This window comes from Colobus angolensis, unplaced genomic scaffold, assembly GCF_000951035.1.
Source record: "Colobus angolensis palliatus isolate OR3802 unplaced genomic scaffold, Cang.pa_1.0 Scaffold550, whole genome shotgun sequence".
In the NCBI taxonomy this organism is placed as follows: Eukaryota; Metazoa; Chordata; class Mammalia; order Primates; family Cercopithecidae; genus Colobus; species Colobus angolensis.
In genome coordinates this window covers 77,922-87,517 of record NW_012119044.1, presented here as the reverse complement: position 1 = coordinate 87,517, position 9,596 = coordinate 77,922, and the positions used below count along the sequence as shown (strand labels likewise).

Below are 9,596 nucleotides of genomic sequence, written 5' to 3'. Positions count from 1 at the left end.
AAAAAAAAAAAAAAAAAAGTGACAGTTTTCTCAAAATATTAAAAATTAAACCACCATTTGATCTAGGGACCCCAATTCTGGGTAGTTATCCAAAATAATTAAAATCAGGACCTGGAAGAGCTATTTGCATTCCCATGTTCATTGCAGCATTATTCTCAATAGCCAAGATTTGGGAACAACCTGAATGTCCACGAATGATTAAAGAAAATTTGGTATATAAATACAAGGGAATATTATTCAACCTTAAAAAAAAAAAAGGAAATTCTACCACATATGACAACATGGATAAACCTGGAGGACGCTATCCCAAGTAAAATAAGTGAGTCACAGAACAACAAATACTGCATGATCCCAGTTATCTGAGGTATCTCAAACAGTTAAGCTCATAGAAATAGAAGAAGAATGGCGGTTGCCAGGGGCTAGGGGAGGGGACATGAGGAGTAGCTACTCAATAGGTATAAAGTTTCAGTTATGCAAGATGAAGATGTTCTAGAAATCTGCTGTACAACATTATGCCTGTAGTTATTAACACTGTATTGTACACTTAAAGTTTTGTTAAGTGGGTAAATCTCCTGTTCAATGTTCCTACCACAGTTAAAAAGAGAGAGAGAGAGAGAGAGAGTGACAACTATAAGCTGTTGAAGGATGCTCAGTGGAATGTGTGGTGATATAGGCAGTTTTTTTTTTTTTTTTTTTTTGAGACGGAGTCTCGCTCTGTCGCCCAGCCTGGAGTGCAGTGGCCGGATCTCAGCTCACTGCAAGCTCCGCCTGCCGGGTTTACGCCATTCTCCTGCCTCAGCCTCCCGAGTAGCTGGGACTACAGGCGCTCACCACCTCGCCCAGCTAGTTTTTGTGTGTGTGTGTGTTTTTTAGCAGAGACGGGGTTTCACCGGGTTAGCCAGGATGGTCTTGATCTCCTGACCTCATGATCCGCCCGTCTCGGCCTCCCAAAGTGCTGGGATTACAGGCTTGAGCCACCGCGCCCGGCCAGTTTTTATTTTTGCTTAGGATTTTGTTTACTTGTTTACCAGTATGGTAAGCATTCTGTGAGAACATTCTTGCCTCTCACGTGGTCCTTCTTGAAACCAGGGCTGGATTTGTGCCAGTGTGCAGTGGCATTCTGACTAAATGTTAACGTTTGAGAGGCATGCACAAGGCCTACAGCTGACAGTGTCTTCCTTGTTGTTTTGCAACTCCCGACATTTATCACTACTTTGAGTTAAGGTCCATATTCAAGTCAAATTGTTTCCAGATAATCATTGATGTGCTGGCATGTAACACACATTAAATAATCTCATCTGCTAACAGAGAGTAAGTGCATTTTTACATGTTCTATAGAATTGGACCCAAATGAGGTGTAATGTAATGGCACCATGAGATCTGTGTTGGGGAAGGGTGGTAGGGAGAAGAGCTTCAGCAAAGAGAGGACTAAAGTAGAAATATCAACCGCCAGCTTTCATCTGTGCCTGGGGGCGGTCCTTCCTGTGCTCGTGGCATGTGCTTATACTATGATTGGCAACCCTTAAGGAGAAAGTTTAAGGTCATGAAACAAAGTTCTCTTTCCTTTTCTTTTCCCTCCCCCCACCTTTACCCCATTCCTTTCTTTTTCTGTAAAAGCGAGCTGTGATGTGTAAATATTGCACCTGTCACCCTGACCTCATTGTAGAGCCATCTTCTGAGCAACTGGCAACTGATGTTAAGTGCTATGAATGCGACTGGTGGGAACTGAACACACCAATGTAAAAGAGGAAACTAGAAGTCCTTATCTGTAAAGTGAGGGTGTCAGGCTAAGCGACCAATACGCTTTGCGTAAGATTTTATATTTGTGAAGCATTTATATGTAAATACTTTCACTTTTTCCTCTGATCTCTAAGGAAGTGGTGTTAAGTTTGAATTTGTCACAGTTTCACAGGGTGACTCTTAGTTGAAATGTCACTGACGACTTGTGGTTTGGACTTTTTTTTTTTTTTTTTTTTAACTCCAGTCAGAAACAACTAGAAGTCATTAAACAACTGCAAGAAGATGCTGTCAACCAGGAAGGCATCCTTGGGAAGAGACTCCAAGAAGCCAGCCAATGGCTGGAGGATGCGAAGGAGCAGGTAGGGTGGCTCATGGCTACATTAGATTCAGGGGACATCTCCTCAGATGCCCTGCAAACCATGAAATAAAAATGGAGGAGGAACAACAACCACAAACAAAAAAGAAAGCAAAGAGGAACTGCAAGTTCAGTCCCTAGCGACTAACAGTGAGCAGAGGAAGTAAAGGGGGAGTTGTGAGAGAGGCGGTGTCAACAGCCTGCTGATGAAAGAGGCGACTCTGCAGAAAGAGGCAACTTGACATATCAGGACTTCAACCGCTGTAGAAATAGCTCAGGCATACCAAGCCCATGCAAACACAGACTTGCAGAAGTTCAGGAGAGGCTTATCACTTCCCTGAGAAGAAAAACACATTTTCAGTTTCCCCTGCATCACAAGAGTGAGCACTCCATTGCTTTCTTTCCTGGCCACACTGCTACAACCCAGTACTAACTGTTCATCTCCAGGGCAAGGATCGAGATCGAGAAGCCCACTCTGCCAGTGAAAAAGCTACGTCTTTACTGCATAAATTAGAGGAAGCAATTTCGGAACAACGGAAACTTCAAACTATAAATACTGAATTATCGAACACTTGCCAGGCACTTCAGCAGAAGACAAGGAAACTGAAGAGTGAGTAGCAAATTTTCATTTATGCCCCAGGTTTTGTTCACCCTGAGGTGGGGCATAGGACTACAGATGTTTTTCTAGATTACAGCTAGGATATCGTTCCTGAATTTGTGACAATGAAATGGTTTGAGAAGGCAATATTGTGAGGCTTTCAGAGAGGTTTGCTGAGTGGCTAGGTGTATGCATGGGTTTAACCATTAACTTCCCTTTTTGCTTTTTTATTATAAGCTGGTTTTGTCTGTGGCTGCTTTTTTCTTTTAAAATTAAATAAAACTTCTCAAAATTTCTAAAAGTAAACAAGGAGAAAAATCTAGTATGCATGGTATATTTGAACTTGCAAATTGTTATATATTATTCTCTGATTTTATTAGCTAGTTTTTTCCTCTCATATGGTAGAAAAGGCCTTGCCTATCTATTTTCTTTGGTAATTTTGGGGGATTGGGCAAAATGATTATGAATTAAATGTTCATCAAAATATCAAACATGTGTGAAAATTATTTTAAAGTTTTAATGCATCCTCTACATACATATTTTGCATTTTAAAAATTGGAATATTTGTCTTTTTTCTGTATTACCCAAAAGTGTATAAACATTTACCAGAGATTTATGTGAGAAGACAATTGTCTCATTACACATGTCAGATTAGCTATAAAATTGTTTCATTCTAGAAACATAATATGGTAAAAATAAACCTTACTTATTTAGTCATTTATCAGACAATTGCTTTTGTTCAGCCAGTTTCTTGTTATAGCAGTATAAATGCTCTTTTTATAGAAAGTTATTTGGTTTGAGAAATAAACAATTAAATATAAGCTTAAGGTAGGCTAGAGATGAAAAATTTCAGACTTGTGCTTGTTTTGGATTTATTGTACCCTTTCTACTATTATCTGAGAAAGCTATTTAGGAGTTTAAGAAATAGTCTAGTTTTAAAATAGCAATGGTTTGCTGGGCACGATGGGTCACCCCTGTACTCCCAGCATTTTGGGAGGCCGAGGTGGGCAGATTGCTTGAGCTCAGGAGTTTGAGACCAGCCTGGACAACGTGGCAAAACCCTGTCTCTACAAAAATTACAAATAGATAAATAAATAAATAAAATGTCAAAATAGCAATGGTTGTTCAACATATTATTGTCATAATTTTTAAACCTTTATGAAGTTGCCAGTTTTCAATAATTCTAAATATTGTGATTCACTCTGTTAAGCTAGCAAGGAAGTCTTTGAATTACATAGTCTGTGTATTATTTTACTACTGCTCAGAGGGCACTGGAGAAGGTTCCTTTGTGATTAGAACTGTTCATGTTGAGACATGAATCACCAGGCATTCCGAAGTTGGTTTGAGGTGTGTCTCCTTCAGACACTGTGCCCAGGACTATTCTTTTGCTCCAGTTTGGCTTTTGATTAAATCAATATTAAATCTGAGTCTTATAAACTGCTAATTTGTTCCCCTTCCTCACTATGACTTTCTTGCAGTATTTTCTTTGAAGAGCTAACTTTTCTAACTTATCCCAAAGCACACGTTCTTGATATTATGAACTTGCTGTTGCTGTCTTCCCAGTTTATCTTCACAGCATAATAGATTCAAATACACTTAAAAGCCGAATATGAAAGCTGCCCTGGGTTAATACGTGTATTTTTTTCTGCCTGGATAAAGTAAAGTGGACGCTTCCTTTCTGTCTTGAGTTATTTATAAGCTGTCCAGATTTATGAAATCCCTTACTTGTTACTTGTATCTTCTGCTGCCCAAAAAACCCATACAAATCAGGATTTTGCTTGTATGACCATTTGCTTATGATCTTTCTAACAATGCCCTTTAAATTCAATCTTTGAAAGAAGAGGGAAATTTAGATAGCACATATTTTCAAAATGGTCTGTGTAGCAGATGTTCCAGATAGACTGCGAACAAATGTCAGTGAGTACAGTTATCACACAAACACGTCCACGCACATCCCACCGTGACCACTGCCACCCCATGCTGTTTGAGTTCTGAGTCAGACATCTGATTCTGAGTCAGAAAACAAAACATATTTATATCTATTTGGCTTTTCTGAAACTCTCTGGCTAGTTTAATAAATTCACAAAGTATTTCAGACAATTGTTTTCTGATCCATCTAAGTTGCATCAGCACATTGTGTGGGGATGCAGCTGGTTTGGCTCAAATGTTCAGATCAGTGTGCATAATGTTCACACTAGAACTGGAAATTTATATATGACATTTGATCAGAAATCCTGAACTTTATCTTGAATACATAATATTGTTCAAGTTTTCAACTGCCATCAGAACTGGGGTGATTTATGGGGCAATTCATGTGCATGATGTCCTTCAAGAAATGTGCTGTGAAAACCGTTCAACTGCTTGAAAGGTTACTGATATATTTTCTTTCTTCTGCGTCTAAACTTTGCTTATATCTAAGTATCTTGTTAATATATACATGACTGGATTATAATTGGTGTTTGCTTTAAAAGGGGAATTTTTTTATTATACTTTAAGTTCTAGGGTGCATGTGTACAATGTGCAGGTTTGTTACATATGTATACATGTGCCGTGTTGGTGTGCTGCACCCATTAACTCGTGATTTACATTAGTTATTTCTCCTAATGCTATCCTTCCCCCATCCCCCACCCCCATGACAGTCCCCAGTGTGTGATGTTCCCCACCTTGTGTCCAAATGTTCTCATTGTTCAATTCCCACCTATGAGTGAGAATATGTGGAGTTTGGTTTTCTGTCCTTGCGATAGTTTGCTCAGAATGATGGTTTCCAGCTTCATCCATGTCGCTACAAAGGATATGAATTCACCTACAAAGGAAATGTTTAAAAGCTTATAGGATGTGTATATAACATATTAGGGTGAATCTGATGTACACAGATCATTGACTAATTGATACAATCCAAAACTATCACCCCCTTACTATTCACCATCTCTTGTTCCCATCTGACATGAAATCTTCATGGAGTCAGTCCTCTAACAGACAATGAGAGAATTACCTTTAAGAATCACAAATTTTTGCTTGAAGAGAGATCCTGGGAAGCTCCAATATAGCATAATTTCTTATGTTCAAATAAGAACTTCATCGTTTAGAGGAGGCTTTCACCTAGATGATATCACTGCAAACACTCTTCTAGCTTGCTATTCTTAGCATGGAGGGCAGGAGGTATGGGAGAGGTAAAACCCTTAGGGCTTGGAGCATGGATTCAGGATGAAAGCCGTGTCCTAAGCAGTCAGTAAACAGGAGGGAAATAAGCCAAAGAAGGCGGGCGCAGGGATCCAGGTGATTGAGATACTTAAAGACAGAAGGTTTTGGGATGACGGCCAAGGAGAAAACCACAGCCAAATATGGCTTGCTCAACAACTCTGATGGGATAGGGACCCAAGTTCTCCCAAATGAAAAATGCAGATATGGAGAAGTAATCTGGGAAGTATAGTATAATGATTAAGAACATGGGATTTGAAATTAACAAACCTGTGTTCTCACTCAAAGTCTACAGAAGAGTGGTTGGGTAAAGTTGAGCAAATTACATTGCCTCTCTGAGCTTCAGTATCTTCTTCTGTTAAATGCAGTTGTTGTGAATTATATAAATAACATAATAAATGCCAAATAGTAGCTAACACTTGGCCATAGTTGATATTTGTGTTCTGCTAGAACACGTTTCTATAACATGAATCATCTCATTTGTGATTTGTAAATGGGAAATGCTGTGGTTATATAGTATAGAAGTTATATTGTTTCATTCACGATTTTCTTGGGACTTGGATCTGGATTGGTAGGAATAGAACTCTCACCTTCCTCAGGAAAGGAAAAAGCCCTTAGTTTGGCTGCTGAACAGGCAACAGGAACCCTTTCAGCTTTATTCTGAGAAAATTAAAAAGAAGTGTCTGCACCTGGGCCTCCCTCCCCAGAGCCACTCTGGGCTCTGCCCCAGCCTTGGAGAGCCATACTCCTTCCTGTGTTCACCTTGTTAGCCTCGCTGTCTCCATCTGCATTTGCTTCTCACCCCACCAACACTGTTCTAGTGAAAGCATCACTGGCATTTCCACACTCTTGTTTTTGTATATTTCTAATATCCTGCGAGACATTTAAAGATACGTGTCTGATGATGCATGTGATCTTCTTAGTATTAATAATTCAATAATTGTGTTTGTTAGTACTCTGGTTACAATGTTGCACATACATACAGATAGGTAAGTAGGTAGACAGATAGATTTTATTATTATTATTATTATTATATTATTTTGAGACAGGATCTTGCTCTGTCACCCAGGCTGGACTATAGTGGTGGGATCATGGCTCACTATAGCCTCAACCTCCTGGGCTCAAGTGATCCTCCTGCCTCAGCCTCCTGAGTAGCTAGGACTATAGGCGAGCACCACTATGCCTGGCTAATTTTTAAAATTTTTGTAAAGATAGGATCTCACAATGTTGCCTAGGCTGGTCTCAAACTCCTGGGCTCAAGCAATCCTCCTGCCTCAGCCTCCCAAAGTTTTGGGATTACAGGCGTGAGCCTCTCTGCCCGGCTGCATGTATTTTTTTAGTGGTTTCTTCCTAACCCTATTTCATAATCCCTGCATTATTTTGTTCTTATACTTTTAACTTCTTTTTTTTTTTTTTTTCCTGAGACGGAGTCTTGCTCTGTCACCCAGACTGGAGTGCAGTGGCCGGATCTCAGCTCACTGCAAGCTCCGCCTCCTGGGTTCGCGCCATTCTCCTGCCTCAGCCTCCCGAGTAGCTGGGACTACAGGCGCCTGCCACCTCGCCCGGCTAATTTTTTGTATTTTTAGTAGAGACGGGGTTTCACCGTGTTAGCCAGGATGGTCTCGATCTCCTGACCTCGTGATCCGCCCGTCTCGGCCTCCCAAAGTGCTGGGATTACAGGCTTGAGCCACCGCGCCCGGCCCAACTTCTTTTTTATTAGTATATTTAACATGTCATAAAATGTTCAGATCTCAAGTATGCTATTCAACAAGGTAGATAAATACACATCAAAACACAGAATTTCTATCACCCCAGAAACTTCCCTTGTGCAACTTCCCAGTCAATGCCCCGCCCCCACCTCTCGCACCCTAAGGAACAACCACTGGTCTGATAGCTTAGCCTGTTCTAGAACTCAGTTACACAGTATGTACTTTTTTGTGTGTTGGTCTTTTTCCTGTCAGCATAATAGGATTAGGTTGTGTTTCTTAGCAGTATTTTTTTATTGTTGAGTTGTATTTCCTTGTATGAATATTCCAAAATTTGATTGGTTTTTCTGTTGTTATTGGATATCTGCAGTATATGCAGTTTGGGGTTACAGTGGACAAAGCTGCTATGAACGTCTGTGTACAAGTCTTTGTGTGCACATAAGTTTTTATTTCACCTAGAATAAATATCGAGGAGTAAAATTGTTAGGTCATAGCATAGCTGTGACTCTCACTTTTTAAGAAACTGTCAAACAGTTTTCAAGAGTGTTGATAGCATTTAACGCTCCCACCAGCAATGTGGGAGGTTCTAAGTGTTCCACATCTTCAGTATTTGGTAGTGTCATTCTTTGTCATTTTAGCCACTCTACTAAATGAGTATTTCATTGTGATTTTAATATGTTTTTCAGATGTAATGATGTTGGGCCCTTTTTCATGTGCTGATTGGCCATTGTATATCTTCTTTGTGAAGTGTCTAAGTCTTTCACCCATTTTAAAATTGAGTTTTCTGTCCTTTTATTATTGGATATAAGTCCTTTGACAGATATGTGCTATGAATAGTTGATCTTAGTCTGAGGTTCTTTAATGAACCCTGATATTTTTAATATACAATTTTATAGAACATGAGGTTTTTTCCAGTAACATATAGATAGTATTATACAAGTCCTGTACTCTATAAATATCATCCATCGTTGATAGCTAACATGATTACGGCTCTAATAATGTTATAATTTTCATTTTCAACAGCCAATTAATTGTAGGGCCTTTGCCTGAGACCTCATTGCATAGTCATTTAGAAAGTTGCTTTGTCTCAACTTTCTTCAGAGGCAATGCATCCAAGACACCTGGTCCCATCCTACCTGGCAGATGGCAACAGCAGGGGATACAGTGGCCATTGTTTTACCTCCTTCTATATGAAGCATGTATTTGTTCTAGAGGCGTTACAGGTCCAACTCCAAACATGTAAAGCAGAATGCAAAGGTGAATGCAAATTGTGGTCATAAGCCAACTTGTTTTGCCATGTGGAAAATATGGAAACAGTTGCTACACATTGCACAAAACATCTGTTGAAATAAGGCTTTCCATTTGAATGCTTCGAGATAGACTGTTTCTAAAACCAAGATTGCCTGGTGAGCAAGCAGATGGGCAATTGAGACAATCTTATACTAACTCATCATTGCTTCTGAAACACGGCTTCATTGGCAATTGTAAGACAATATTCTGAATTTGTATTTTGGAGATACACGACCTTCAGAAACACATCATGGCCGCTTCTTATAGCTTTGGTTTCTATTGTTTAGACATAGGTCAGAAGGAAGACAGGGCCTTCCTTCTTAATACAGTTAAGACAGAATTTTTTAAAATGTTCATCTTTACCAGAGTCCTAAGTATTAATAAGAAATAAATTTTAAATGACTTTTGTAGGTTAGAAATACATTTTTTCCCCCCTGAGATGGAGTCTTGCTCTGTGACCAAGAGCTGGAGTGCAGTGGCTTGATCTCGGCTCACTGCAACCTCCACCTCCTGGGTTCAAGCAATTCTCCTGCCTCAGCTTCCCGAGTAGGTGGGATTACAGGTGTGCACTACTACGCCTGGCTAATTTTTTTGTATTTTTAGTAGAGACAGGGTTTCACCATGTTGGTCAGGCTGGTCTCAAACTCCTGACCTCATGATCCGCCCGTCTCGGCCTCCCAAAGTGCTGGGATTACAGGCTTGAGCCACC

General features: G+C 39.8%; 1 protein-coding gene across 4 annotated transcripts in view; it reads left to right on the top strand.

Annotated features, from left to right (window-relative positions):
- The window catches only part of LRMP (lymphoid-restricted membrane protein), an 84,209-nt gene that overhangs the window by 25,765 nt on the left and 48,848 nt on the right, over window positions 1-9,596 (top strand). For 3 of the 4 annotated variants that reach the window (XM_011961441.1, XM_011961442.1, XM_011961440.1), the window contains exon 1: window positions 1,859-2,705. Coding sequence is in view for 1 of the 4 variants with exons in the window: in XM_011961439.1 (XP_011816829.1) it covers window positions 1,985-2,099; window positions 2,543-2,705 (278 nt within the window). In the remaining 3 variants the exon portion in view is untranslated. Of the gene's footprint in view, window positions 1-1,858; window positions 2,706-9,596 lie in introns of those variants that run through there. The other variant, XM_011961439.1, reaches the window with a different exon arrangement.